This window comes from Equus caballus, chromosome 5 (genome assembly GCF_041296265.1).
Source record: "Equus caballus isolate H_3958 breed thoroughbred chromosome 5, TB-T2T, whole genome shotgun sequence".
NCBI classification, from domain to species: domain Eukaryota; kingdom Metazoa; phylum Chordata; class Mammalia; order Perissodactyla; family Equidae; genus Equus; species Equus caballus.
The window spans coordinates 63,332,871-63,347,568 of NC_091688.1; the positions used below are offsets into that span (position 1 = coordinate 63,332,871).

Sequence of the window (14,698 nt, forward strand, 5' to 3'; positions counted from 1 at the left end):
AAAGCCCCTCCTCTCCTTCCTTGGGCCAACCGCGTGGGCATATTTTCTCCAAAAGGATAATTCCGTTGCTTTTCCTGGGAGTTTCCAACCCCAAAATGGCTCAGGTTTGCGCAGTGGTGCCAAATGTGGCACACAAATTATTCTGAGCAACTCACAGCCGGGTCTTACACAAATAGTGAAGTAGAGGAGGATAATTCTGGTTTCCTCTCTCTTCGTTCCTGTCTTCCCTACTGTCGCTGATTGAATGAGTCACTCATTGAATCATTGATTCAAACAGTTCCATAGCACCAGGCGTGGTAGGGGCAGGCTGTCCAGAGGGGCAGTGTGCACTCCGCCCTGGGGAGCTTGCAGCCAGGAGTGAGTTAGTATAGGAAGCAATAGTGCCAAGTTCAGGGCGGCCTACTCCAGGGAGGCCCCGAAGCCCAGGGAAGCATGGAGGAGCCTCCCCTCCTGGAGTGTGGCTGGGAGGACTTCTGGGTGGAGATGAGGCTTGAGCTGAGTGGGGGCCTTAGCCAGGGAATGAGGGAAGCCTGGTGATGGGGGAGGAGGCGGGGTGGGAGGCCAGGGAAAGAGGAGCTGTGTCTGGGAACCATCTGGAAGACTGCCTTTCAGTTGACATGAGAAAAAGGAGAGTGACGACCCATTCTTCCATCAGCATCTGATTCCTGCTAAGGTGTTAATTGTTAATTAAGGAAAGTGTTAGCTGCTAACAGCTTTAAAGTGTGGCCCCTCCTTTTGAGGACTGTATTTATCTTCACTGCCTTCTGCCTGGGAACAGTGTGGCTTTGGAATCAAGCAGGCCTGGGTTCAAAACTTGACTGCCAGTCACTACCTATAATCTTGAGAAAGTCAATTAGTTTCTGGAACCTACACTTTCTATAAAGTGGAGACAGTAATTTCCACCCCACAGGGTTGTTGTATGGATTAAATGAGACCTCATATGGAAAGGGCCTAGCTTAGAGCCGGCACAAGAGAGGTGCTCAGAATGTTGCTTTTACCTGGAAAACTTAAACACCGAATTACCATATGATCTAGTAATTTCACTTCTCGCTATATACCCAGAAGAACTGAAAGTAGGATCTTGAAAAGATATTTGTATATCCATTATTCACAATAGCCAAAATGTGGAAGTAACCCAAGAGTTCATCAATGGATTAATGGATAAATAAAATATGTATCAAATTTTATGTGTGTGTATATATATATATATATATACACATATATATACACACACGCAATGCATATATATACACACACAATGGAATATTTTTCAACCTTAAAAAGTAAATTATGACATATGTTACAGTATAGATGAACTTTGAGGACATTATGCTAAGGCAATCACAAAAGGACAAATACCGTATGATTCCACTTATATGAGGTACTAGCGGTGTCAGATTCACAGGGACAGAAGGTAGGATGGTGATGGCCAGGCCCTGGGGAGGGGGAATGGGGAGCTGTCGTTTAACAGGTACAGAGTTTCAGTCTGGGGTGATGGGAAATTTCTAGAGATGGGTGGTGGTAGTGGTTGTACAACCATGTGAAGGTATTAATGCCACTGAACTGTATACTTAAAAAGAGTAAATTTTGTTACGGAAATTTTACCACAATTAAAAAAGAAAAGAAATATTGCTTTTATTCTCCTCCTCCAGCAGCAGAGCCTCTACCAACTTCTCTGTTTTTGTAAGGCAAGGGTGGGCTTGGTGTGACACTTCTGAAAGGTCACCACCCCTGAGCTTGATGCCTAATTGTCAGCGGATCTCGCCCAGACTCCCAGAGGGGCATTGATTAATCGATGTTCTGTCGCGGCCAAGGAGTCTATCCGGCTCATTGGAAGGAAGCAGCTACAGCTGGAGTTGGGCATGGGCGGGGAGGGGATGAGCATTCACTGGGTGTCCACTGTGCGCCCAGCAAAGTGCCAGCAGGTGCCAGGCATACAAACGACAAACTTCTGCCCTCAAGGAATTCGCAATCAACTTCCACCCTCACCTGCCAGCCGGCCATCTGCTCACTGTGCGGGAAGAGACATAGTTCTGCAATTGTCTGCCAGGACTCAGGACTCAGAGATTTTTCCAGGGCCTCCAGAAGACCTGGGTCTCAAGGCCAGCACTGCTACTGACCTACAACACATAAGCGCCTCTGTGTCCAGCCCTTGAGGAGCAGCCAGGGGTGTCTGTGGGATCTTCACAGTGCTGAGGTCAGCAAGACCCCAGGGCATGGGCGGCAAGAGCAGGGTAACCTGTGTGGGTGCCCCGCTTCCTGCAGCACCCTGGCAGGGGAGGCTGGGTGGACCTCCCCGTGAGCTGACTGAAGGGACTGGCTTTGACCAGCATCCCCTTGGGATCGCAGGCTCCAAGAATTGGGGAATCTTCCTGGGGACCAGCCAAATAGTTTGGGATCCTGAAAAGAGGGTCTTATCTTTCCTATATCCCCCCGCCTCCGGGCATAGGGCTGATAGGGATCCCAAGTGTGGCTGGCAGTTTGAACATAAGCTCCCAAGTCCAAGAAAGTGCTTTTTATTCATTCAACAAACATTTACTGAGCCCCTACTTAATACCAGGCATGTTAATAATTCCGTCTCTTCTCTTAAGCTGGACAGGAGATAGAGATCCATCTAAGTAATTTCCAAACAGTTAAAAGCATGCGTCTCATACGGATACGGAATGAACACGTGTCAAAGATTTTACTGAACTCGTTAGTTAACGAGGGAGCCCGTGAGATGACAAAGCTGGTTCAAAGAGCAGTTACGGAACTGGGACTTAAAGGAAGGGCACACCAAAATAATTTTTTTAAGTTAGAGACAAATCTGGTAAATGTCCTACAGGGGAATAAAATCAGGCGATCTCCCCCAGTGGACAGAAACCACTCAAATCTCTACCAGACAAAAACCTACTACTCAACATGCAACTTCACAGTCTAAGTTCTTCACTAATAATAGCAAATAACCAGGCCGGCCCGGTGGTGTAGTGGTTAAGTTTGTGCACTCTGCTTTGGTGGCCCAGGGTTTGCAGGTTTGGATCCTGGGCACGGACCTAGCACCGCTCATCAAGCCACACTGTGGCGGCATCCCACATAAAATAGAGGAAGACTGGCACAGCTGTTAGCTCAGCAGCAATCTTCCTCAAGCAAAAAGAGGAAGATTGGCAACAGATGTTAGCTCAGGGCCAATCTTCCTCGCAAAAAAACCCCCCAAAAAACCAAATGGCAAAGTCAACAGTGAAACTTTCTTCTACGGCAGCAGAGCCATGCCGTCCAACAGATATATCTCGTGAGCCACGTGTGTAATTTAAGTTTTTCTAGTAGCCACATTAAAAATGAAAAACAAATAGGTGAAATTAATTGTAATAATATGTTTTATTTAACCCAGCATGTCCAAAATATTGTCATTTTGACATGTGGTGTTCCCCACATTTCAAGTGTTCAGTAGCCATACGTTGATAGCACGGTTCCGGAGAATTAAATGATCTTCGTGTAGGTCTGTTAAACAAAGCTTCAGTAGGACCCTGAAGGAACATACAGCCATCCTCTTGGCCTTATCTAAATTTCCGATAATTTTTTCTAACATATCTATGGAGGTCCCTGTGGCCTAGTTGCCAGGAGTACAGGAAAGGTGAGTCCAAGCTACAGCCCTTAAAAGGCTTGTCCGACGCAGTCAAGTAAACGTCTCGTGCAGCAAATGCTCTCATAAAGGTGTATCAAGGGCCAGGAGGGCACAGAGTTCTGCCGGTGGGACAGGGTGGATCAGAAGACTTCACAAAGGAAGAGTAGGTTTCACAAGGTGGAGGAAGCAGGGGTCACTCCAAGAAAGCAAAGAGTGTGACCCAACGCAGGAAAGAACACGATTTCAAAGGACACTCGTGCGTGGGCAGGTGGGGAGGGAGGGCTGGGACAGACGGTCGAGGGTCTCTGGAAGCTGCACAGACACATCTCACCTTCATCCAATGGGAGCCACGGAAGGGCTTTCGGAAAAGGATGGATGTGGCCAGGCTTGTCCTTGGGAAGATCCCCAAGGAGCTGTTAGCCCTGTGGTGGTGGAATCTTCCAGTCAGTTCCCTCCCCTCTTCACCCCCCACCGTTGTGAACGGGGATAAAGTCTGCGTCAGGGTTGGTGGCTAAAAATATTTTCCAGGCTTCAGATTACAGATGTGATGCCCAAATCCAGAGTGAAGAAAGCATTGGTAAAGGCGGCTTCTGATGTCAGGATGGAGTGGACTCCTCCTGGGATGTGAAGAAGGCTGCAGGTGACTCTTAATGGACTGGAGATTTAGCAGCTGATACCCTGCCAGCCTTGGGGCCAGGTTAGTAAAGGGGAAGAGAAATCTCAACCTGGCATTAACTCAGCCACTGTCCAAGTGAGGCCAGAAAGGGCACGGGCGCCGACCGTTTGGATCCCCATCATCTGGATGGAGATAAGAGCCAGCTTTGATTTCTCTCATCTTTACCCATCATCTGGATGGAGATAAGAGCCAGCTTTGATTTCTCTTGTCTTTACATCTGAGAGGCTCAGAGTACTTTATGTGCATTCTCTAAGATGCTGGTCTCTCACTCCTGCAACAGGCAGGCCAAACAAGGGCAGCGCAAGCTGGAACTGGCCCAGATAGTACAAGGAACCAAGAAGAACTCCAGAATTTTCTGAAACATCCTCCCTGGTCCCCCACCTCATCAATGTCAGAGAAGAGGAGTCTGACTTGCTTTCCTTCTAGTTCTACCCGAAGTGCGCAGAACAAGCCACTTTAGACGAGAGCCTTGGCCCAGAGGAAGGGGAGATGCAGTGCGGGGAAGGAGAGATCATAGGGTGGCTCTGCAACCAAGCCAGCCCAGGCGGTCTAGTGGTTAAGATCTGGTACTCTCACTGCTGTGGCCTGGGTTCCTTTTCTGATCAGGGAACCACACCACCCTGTCGTCTTTCAATTGTCACACTGTGGCAGCTGCATGTTGCTGTGATGGTGAAAGCTGTGCCGCCGGTAAAGACCAGGCACGGTTCAGTTCTGCCGTACACAGGGTCACGAGGGGTCGGAATCAATTCGATGGTGCTAACAACAACTGCAATCAATCAGGCATCTCTCTTGCTGGTGTGTGCGTGAGTGTGTGCACACATGTGCAATGGGGGCAGGGACCCAGGGGGCCTTAAATCAGCTTCCTTACAGCTGATGTGTTCCTAAGTGTCCAGTCTGGAAAGGCAGTCAAATCGAGGGCCCTATTTCCACTTGGGGTTATATAATCAATATGTGCAGGACTAACCACCCAGTTGAAACAGGAAAACGCTGATCTAATCTCCTTGGAGATAAGACTTCCCTTTGCTTTTTGCCATGAATTGATCACTAGCTGGGGCTTCCTATGAAAGACTCCTGATGAAAACTGAAGCCCAGAGCAGGGACTGGGGAATGGACCCCGGCCTGCCAGCACCCGGCCTCACGTTTAGAAATGAGCTCTACAAAATGTCAAATATTTGGTTAAAGCCAAAGTCCTGTCTGATATCCAGCTGTGTTCCAAAGAGCTACGGGTTTGGTCTCCTGTCCACCACAGTCAAGACTTTCTGCTTACTCCATCTCCCTCGTCTGCCCTGCAGACCTACCCTCCGGCCCCAGCCCCTCCTGGAGAGGCTGTGGAATGGCCTGGGTTCTTTCTCTCCCCAGTTTAGGTTTCCTCACAGGTCCTCCGGTGGAGTCTACCTACTAAACTTAGAAAGGCCCTTCAAGTTCATCCAGGAAAGGAGTGAGAGCAGGAAGGAAGGAAATGAAGTTGATGAAACGTCAGTTACTGAGCTAAGTGGCGGGGACACGGGGTCTCATTTGAGCCTCGTGAGAATTCACTAAGGCGGGCGGTTGTATCCCCAGTTTTACAGAGGGAGAACTGCAGCTCAGCCAAGTCAAGCAAGTTGCCAAAGATTGTACAGCCATTGGTGGACGCAAGGCTAGAGCTCTAGGCCCCTAATAGCTGTCCACACTCAGTCCCAAGTAGAGCTGATCTGAATTCTCAAGAAATCTGTGATGGAGCAAAAACCCCACAGTGAGGAGGACGTGGGCTGGGCCAAAAAGCAGCTGCCAGAGGCCACTGGCTCCAGCTGTCTTCATAGCCTGTGCTGGCCTGACCTCTAACTTCTAGACTAACAGTTCTTCATGTTGGGGGGGGGGGGGGGCGGTGGTGGGCTCAAAGTCCTCAGAATCTGATGGAAGCTCTGGATCCTGTCTCTAGGAAATGTACATTCACCCACACATACACACAACTTTGGCTGCAATTTCAGGGAGTTCATGGGCCCTGAGAGTCAGAAAGTTCTCTTTGCCACCCAAGAGCCCCCGTGGGGGCCTAGGTGGGGAAAGAGAGAGAAAGGGTTTGGAGGAGTGGAGGAAGAGAGAAACAGAGGGCTGTGGTGGGGGCTGGTGGAGAGGAACAAACAGGTGGTACCTCTTGTGATCAGGGAAGGAGCCAGCACGGCAGGGCCTCAGTGCTCTGGGCACCTCTCAGGGTGAAGTTCCTGGCATCAAATCTGGTCATCAAAAGGCATGGTGGAGCTCTCGGGGGCTGAGAGAGGCAGGGCCCCGCAGGCCAGTCCTGACCCGTCCCAGAACTGGGTTTTGTTCAAATAAGGTAAGTGGTATTCCATTACGTGGCTCAGACTCCAAAGTCTCCATTTGGAAAGTGGATTAAGATCCCTTCTCCTGAAGCCAGACGTGTCCACAGTCAGAATAAAAACCCAGAGTGGGCTTGGTCTCAAAGTAACCCAAAGCTTCCACCTGCCAAAGACGGGGTGGTGGCAGGCTAACCCAGCCACTAAGCTAGCCTGTTAAAAATAATGATTATGTAAAGCAAACATCTTCAGAAAAAGAACCCCGACAAGTCTGGGAGAGCTGGGATAAATGCTTCCCGTTCTGACCTCCCCCTGAGGTGAAATGATCTATTTGTTCCTTGAATTGCTCCCCCAGTTCTGCTCATTCACGTGCTGGCTCAGCAGACACCCAAACAGAGCATTTTGGGTTTGCCCCGCTGTTCTATTTCCAGCCTGCTCAGTTCATCTTAGGTCCCGCGGAGGACTAGCCGGCAGCTCCTTCTTCCCCTCCTCCCCTCCCCCAGCCACGTTTTCTCTCTCTCCTCCAGCCTGGCTTCCCCTCCCCCTCCCTTCCACTCTCCTTTCTCCCCCCTTCCCCTCTGCTCCCCTCCTCCCTCTTCCTCTTCCTCCCCCTTCCTCCTCTTCCACTTCCTCCTCCTCCTCTCCTGAGATCCTGCTCTCTGCCTCTCCTCTACTGCTTTCTCTTCTCTCACGGCCTCCCTGGCTCCCATTCTCAGCAGCTGGCAGGTGTGTGTGAAGACGTGGGGCAGCTCTGGACCCCGGGCCTTGGGGCAGAGAGGAGGAATGGAAGCGGGGCAGAGGTGCCCCCAAGCACAGGAAGCAGGCAGCTTTGCAGGCCGCTCTCTGACTTCTCAGGGGAAGCAAGTCTGTACGCATCACTGATTCTGGGTCACCAAGAGGGAAATGGCCACCCCAGCGAGTCGTCTCATGAGCACTCACGTCCCAAGGCCCTGCCTCAAATGGACACCATCTCCATCCCATATTCCCACAGTGAATGGCCCTAGCAAGGGATTTCTGGAAAAGGGTTTCTGGTACTTTCTGTTGTGGAAGTCAGGCCTTCCCCCCCGCCCCCCGACTGTTTCTCTACAAATAGGGAAGGATATGCACTGAGCCGTCACCTGCCTGAGTCTGGCTGGCTGTTCCATGTATTCCACCTCCGTTTACTCCTCCTGGCAAATCTGCAGGACATGATACAAGTATCCCCATTTCACAGATGGGGACCAGGAAAGAAAGGCCCAGCCGGTCAGAGCCTGGAAGCTGAGGGGCGTGGGGGGCTGCATATGGGAGCACTGATGGTGGTGGTGGAGGAGAGACTTGGCTGGCACACAGTGGTGGGGTGGTAGAGGGAGAGGTTCAGCATCCCAGGGAATTTGTTCTGGATGAATTCTGAGACCAGACAGAGGCTAGAATGACAGATGTGAACGACTGAAGTCAGCAGCGAGCAGCTAGCTCATTTACTGTCTGCTCAATCATTCCTTCATTCATTCATCCATTGTTGAGCTCCTGAGCACTGAGAAGGGGCTGGAGATAAAGGCATTAATAAACGAAGCATCCATAAATGAGTAAACAAGCAATCAGCTATTACTGTGATCAATACTATAATGGAGGTGTATACAAGGTGCTATGAGAGCATAAAGGAAGAGTCCAGGAAGGATTCTCAGAGGAGATGATAGTTGAGTGGGCCTTGAGGGATGAATAAGAGTTTGCCAGGCAGAGGACTTAATACTGGAATGTGGAAGGGGGACAAAAAGTAGAGACAGGATCTTCTAGACATAGGCAACTTCTATTGTATATCACTTCTCATTTCCCTTTTGTGCTCCATTTTCTTTTTTGTTAATCAGAACCAACCCAGACGTCCTTGTAGAACCCTGGCCTCTAATTTGACTCACACAAGGAAGCTCCTGTGTTCTTTCTCCTCTGATCAAACAATTATCTACCCTGCTTGGAGCTCTTTGGTGCTAGGATTTTCTATAACAGAGAACAAGGCTCTTGCTCCATAAGTTGGGAGGAGGTCTAATAATCCTATGTCCTGGGAAATAAAATATACAGGGACCCTAGCTTATACTAGAGTATGGATGACTGACACAAGATACTTTCCTATGCATAGATGAGAACACGAAGAGAAAGTGAAGAGAATAGAAGGACCCTGGAAATATATGTGTTTTGGAGGCAGTAAGGGAGTGACGGTCAGTGAGAGTCCCTGGCAAGGGTAGAGAAAAACCCAGGAGGAAAGATGGAGTGTACTAGAGACGAATTTTTCAATTCTTCCAGGGAGATCCAGCTTGTCACAGTCCAGCACACTGAGGCCCAGAGGGAGAGTGGTACCACTGGAGCATTTTTACCCATCCCCTACCCTCACCATTCCACCCCCAGGTTCCCTGGGAACTGGGTGCCACTTCTAGTGGGTTCCTGAGAGAGATGAGGTCCCTAATTGATCCACCAGGAGTACAAACAGTGTTGTCCCCTGAGGGGAGGAGAAGGTCCTGAGGCACCAGCCTGGATGCTGCTGGAGTGTTGGGAAGGGGGTTAATTCTGACTCACGTTCATGGTTCTGTGCCGCTCCCCCCTCGCATACTGAGAGGATGGCACAGACTGGCCACTAGGCTGACCATCCAGCAGCCTAGCAAGGGTTCAGGATCCCGGGGCAGCCTCTCTGTGGTGGTGGTGGTGGTGGTGGCAGTGGCATAACTCTGCTCTCCATAGCAACTTGGGAGCCGCCACCCCAGGGAGAGCCACCATGGCAACATCTAGACCAGGAACAGCTCCTCTGGGCCTCTGGCCTCCTGAGCTTGCCCCTGGTATTCCAGAGGGGCCGCTGGCAAAGCCTGGCCCTGAAGCAGTGGGAGGACACCCCCTCCTGGAGCCCCTCTGGGGCTGAGGGCTGAGGGCGTGGAGGAAAGTCTGGTTTTGTTTTCCTTTGTGTGCTCTGAACACTTGATCACTACACTGAATTTGAAGTAACTGTCCTTGGGTCTGGGGCCTAAAGACAGGGTGGGGGTGGGGGGACCGGTGCTGAGCAGGAGTCTCTAGGGCTATTAGGAATGGAGTTGCTCCAAGGGTTAAGGTCCCTGCAGAGGGGCCCTCAGGGGCAGTCACGTCCAGCAGCCCCAGGGTCTGGGAGGAGGGCTCTGAGTGCAAGAAAGAGTGTGTGGGGGGTGACAGGGCTGCCTTAAGGGCCATGCTGGGTCAGGCAATCCCGGCTTTTTCCCAGGCCCCAACCTCACTTCCCTCCATCCTTCTCTTTCATCTCTTCATCACTCCCTTCATCCCTCCCTCTTCTTCCTCACTCTTCCTGCTCCCTTTTCCATCCCTTTCTTGGTTCACCCGGCATCTCCCCAGTACCTACTGTGCATGGCTGCTGGGCTAGGCCCTGAGAGGAGCCAGGATGAATCAGCCCCCTCACATCTGGGGAGGGGGAAGGTTACAAGGACCCAAAACAGCAGTACAAACAGTTACCTTCTGAAAGGAAGAGCTATGGGGACTCTCCCTCCCTCTCTCTCTGTTTCAGCCCTCCTCGTTATCCTGACAGTTTCTCAGGCAGGAAATGCATAATGTAAAGAGAAGAGCTTTCACGTGATTCCCCCAAGGCCTCCCAGGAATGCCCCAGAAGTGAGGTGCAAAAGCCAGCTAGAGACAGCTTGGGAGGGATAAGAGAGGACAGAGTTCAGCAGCTCCTCGTGCCAGGGGCATCTCTGCCCATTCATTCATTCATAAAATATTTACTGAGCCCTAGCCCTGTGCTAGGCCCCGGGTACTTCAGGGAGGCAGGCAATAAACATATATGTAGTCACAAGGAGTGGTAAGTACCACCAAGAGAATGAATCGGCTGCAGTCACAGAAAACAACATGGGGTGGGGGGATCCCTCACCAAGGAAGTGACATTTAAGCCAGGCCCGAAGGGTGAGGCCTCAGCTAAGCGAAGGAGCCGGGTGGGCTGGGGTTCCGTGGTCCACGTGAGGGAACAGCGTGTGCAGACGACTGAAGGTGGAAGGGACTGGTGCGCGTGAGAAAGGCTCACGGGGCCGAGGGAGAGAGGCATGAGGATTTGCAGAGGCAGGAAGGGGCCTGATGAGCAGCAGGGCCCCGAGGGCCCTCCTTTCTCTGAAGGAGTTTGGATTTTATTTGAGATGCGGCGGGGATCCAGCCACTGGAGGTTTTAAGCAGGGGTAACACGAGCTGGTGTCTGTTGTAGGAAGCTCTCTGGCTGCTGGGTGGAGACTGGGTGGTAGAAGAGAAGATGGGACCCAGGGAGACCAGAGGAGAGGCGAGGGAGCCCGCTGCAGTCTGGACTGGTGAGAGCAGGAGAGGGAGGATCTGTGAAACATGCTTCAGAGCTGGGAGTGACGGAACTTGTGAATGGGTTGGAACGTGGGTGGGAAATATTAGTATCTATTTTTTTATCTATTGGTCTTTTGGCCTCTCTCCCCTACTAGAATGTAAGCTCCATGAGGGCAAGGATGCTGTTGGTCTTGTTCTCTGTCGGTCCCCAGACACAGTATAGGTATTTAAAAAGACTTAGTGCATGGTGACTGAGGAATTAAGGAAGGAGAGGGCAGGATTAACGATGATACCCCCGTTTCTGGTTCAGCTGCAGGGTGGATGGTGGTGGCATGCAGAGAGGGGAGGATCAGTCAGGCAGAGCGGTGATCAAAGCCCAGAGTCAGGGAAGTGGTGGAGGTGCCTGTGAGGGGCCTGGCAGGCAGCGCAAGTGAGCATGGAGAGCATGAGGGGAAGGGGCTGTCTATTTGGGTCACTGTTGCACACCCAGCATGTAGAGCAGTGCCTGGAATAGAGAAGAGGCTCAATACTTGTTTGTTGAATGAATGAATGACTGGAGTTGAGAGAAGAGTTCTGGGCTGGAGCTATAAATGTGGCTGTCACCAGTGCCTGGAAGTTCAAGGCTGTGGGAGTGGATGAGGTCACCTAGGGAAGAGTGTATGGAGAGAGAGAGGAAGGGAACCCCCCCCAACCCCCACTAGCTACCCTCTCTCCTCAAACCAGGTATTGTCGATTTAGGAAACAGGGACCTGAGCTCAGCAAAAAGCAGAGTCCTGCAGTTTCGGGAGACTCTTACGGAGCAGCCCGAGAAGCAGGAAATATGGCAGAGGGCAGGGGCTGGCCCCACAGCCCTGTGGGGAAAGAAGGAGAGGCTTCCAGCCCCAACATCAGAGGCCTCCGACCCCTCTGACCTGGAGCCCCAGCCCTCCTCCTGGCTCCCTCTCCTCAGCCTGTGACGCTGTGGTCAGGCCCAACTGAGGTTGCCCAGGAGGGGGCGGGTCCTGGAGTCCCTGGCAGCCCTTGCTGGCCTCTAGAGCAACCCACGCTGCCTGGGGCATGGGTGTGGTTACCACAGCCCCAGGGGACTCAGCTAGCTCCTGTGCCACCTGTGTGCGCATCCCAGGATGTCCGCGCCCAAGGGCCTGGGGCTGGGAGACGAAGGCCTCTGCTCGCTGTAACAATGCTGCCAGGGCCGGGAGGCTGCAGGAGCAGGCGCTGGGCACACGATGTCAACCCAAGCCCAGGTACCCCCTGAGTCACTGCAGACATCACACACGCCGGCCCCTGCCCTGGCACACACACCCATGACTGGCTGGGGAGAGGCCGACGGGAAGCCTAGCAGGGAATTCCACTCCAGAGTCAAGGACTTTGAGGAAAATCATGCCGGGAGAGAGCTGATCTGAGTCCTGTTCAGAAGACCTGCCGCCAGCATGACCTAGCTCGTCGGCCCCAGGTGGGTCAGAACATCTTAGAACTGGAAGACATCTTCTAATGGAACCTGCTATGCTGAGCAGAAATTCTTCCCACAAACCCCTGGCCCGTGGTCAGCCAGTGTCTTTGCAAACTTCCAGGGATGTGGACTCCACCACCGCAGGGCAGCCTGTTCCTATTTGGCAGCTTTGTCAGAGAACCTCTCTTTCTCAAAGGGCCTGGAAGGATCCAACACCAGAGGGTGACAGTGTCACCTCCGAGGAGGAGAGTTGATGGAGGGAGGGGGATGGGGCTTCCCCATTGATTTGGTATGGGATGTTTGCCAAACCGTGTGCTAAATTTGTAATGCTAAGAACAAAAAGTAGGGTTCTCCTTTATCTGAACCAAATCTGCCTTCCTAACATTTCCACCTACTGCTCCCAGGTCTGCTCTCTGGGATCAGAGTCTAACCCCACTTCCCCTCGGGTGCCCTTCGAATACCTGAAGGCGGGGATCACATCCCCACCGTGTCCTCCTCCGGGCTGAGCTGCTCCTCCTTTAACTTGGTTTCCAGACCAGTCCCCCCAGCAGTCCCCCCTTCTGAGCGTCAGACAGTAAAGCTCAGGGGGTTGCAGAAGGAAGGAACCAGTCACTCCCCAAGTTAGGTGTCACCTCATGCTCGTTAGTTAATGTGTGTGTGTGTGTGCATGTGTGTGTGGGAGGGCATGTTCAAATCACTCGCTTCCTCAAGCCTTGGTTTTCTCATCTATAAAAGTGGAAAACAGTACCTTTGCTATGAGAATCAATTGAGATCAAGGAAATGAAAAACATTAAAAAGCACAAATTCCTACCCTAGGGGTTATAACTTAGAAGCCCCCTTCCGTTTGGTAGTAGCTAAGTGTTGGGCTCACAGAGCCAGACTGCTGGGGTTCAAATCCCGGCTTTGCCACTGACGGGCTGTGTGACCTTGGAGAAATGACTTGACATTGCTGTGCTGCAGTTCTCCCCTCTGTGAAACAAAGAGGGTGATAACACCAATCTCGGACTCCATGTTTAGGCGCATTCGATGTATTGCCTAGCACTCAATAAATATTAGCTATTTGATATTGTCACCCCCACTTTTCCTCCTTCACAGGCAGAGAAGGGCTTCGCTGAAACGAGGCTAATTCATAGCACCTGTTTGAAAGGTGAGGCCATCAAACCAAACCAGTCATCTGTTATTGGAGTGAGTTGCTCCACGGTTTACCCCCCTGCCCCCCAAAATTTGTAAGCAATGTTTTGTGCTAGGCATGTGCTAAGGGCTTTATAGGCCCTGCCTCACTGAATTCTCCTAACACCCCCACGAGGGAGACACTATCATTAGTCCCATTTTACAGATGAGGAAATAGAGGTTCACACAGATGAAGTCACTTGCCCAAGGTCACACCACTAGGAAGTGCTGGAACCAGGACTCCAACTTGAGCCTGTCTGACTCTCAAAGTCAGTCTCCGTCAGCGCAGGGTCCCGTTCTTTTAGCCAGCTCTCTGGTTTAGGCTCATTTCCAGCTCCAGGGACCAGAGGAAGCCAGAACCTTGTCTTCCTTGACGGCATTGCCTGATGTTTCTGCGAGGTGGGGAGGAGGAGCAGTCTCTTGCTTCTCTCACCAAGCCCCCTGCCCCTCTCCGGCTCCAGCGGTCTGATGGTGACCCTGGAGACCCCAGCTGCATCTCCTTGGGTCCCCTCAGGACCACCCTGGCATCTGGTACCCCTGGGCCGCTTGCTGGGTTTTTGACCCCTGACCATGAAATGGTTCCATGCTGATCTACAAAAAAAACAGCCATTTTGGACATGGGCCCTGATGCGTAATCTCATTAAGGAGCCAGCAGTGCATCTCAAACCATTATCGCCTGGCCAAGCTTCTCTGGGGCGAGCCTGGCTGCAAATGGCTTTCTCCCGTCTGGGGGGGGGGGGGGGGCGCAGCCCTCCTTGCCCTCTGCCGCTGGAGGAGAGATTTTATCTTTAATTGACAACTGGCTGCCTGCCATCGCCTTGCCCCCGCTGGCCCAGGCTCCCAGGCCCATTTCTCTTCTGCTTCAGGAACAGGCTTCCCCTCGCTTCTTCTCTTCCCTCAGCCCTGCCATCCTCACCCCTGGTCCCCACTGGGCTCTGTCCTTTCTTGGTGTGACGGACAGGAGATCTCAGAGATCTGTGGAGAAAGGCCTGAAAGCTACAGGAACAGGGTGAGGTGGGAACTGACACTTAGTGTGCACCTACTGTATGTCACATGTAGAGAAACAGCCCTGGGCCAGGTCCTTCCACTCACTGTCTCTGAAATAGACTATCACTATCCCCAGTCTACAGACAGGGAACCTGAGGCTCGGTGAGTTGCCCCAAGATACCCAGCTAGTGTGTAGCAGATCCAGACTCTGCACTGAGGACATTGTGGCTCTATCATGCCTGGAG

General features: G+C 51.9%; 1 protein-coding gene across 3 annotated transcripts in view; it reads right to left on the minus strand.

The window, feature by feature from the left end:
- Positions 1-14,698, minus strand: part of KCNC4 (potassium voltage-gated channel subfamily C member 4) — a 48,569-nt gene that overhangs the window by 9,901 nt on the left and 23,970 nt on the right. Inside the window, exon 4 of one of the 3 annotated variants that reach the window (XM_070267233.1) lies at positions 3,336-4,218. The exons of the other annotated variants lie outside the window; for them this stretch is intronic. Within the exon in view, the coding sequence (XP_070123334.1) occupies positions 4,133-4,218 (86 nt within the window). The 3' untranslated portion in view covers positions 3,336-4,132. Of the gene's footprint in view, positions 1-3,335; positions 4,219-14,698 lie in introns of those variants that run through there. 3 annotated transcript variants of the gene reach the window in all.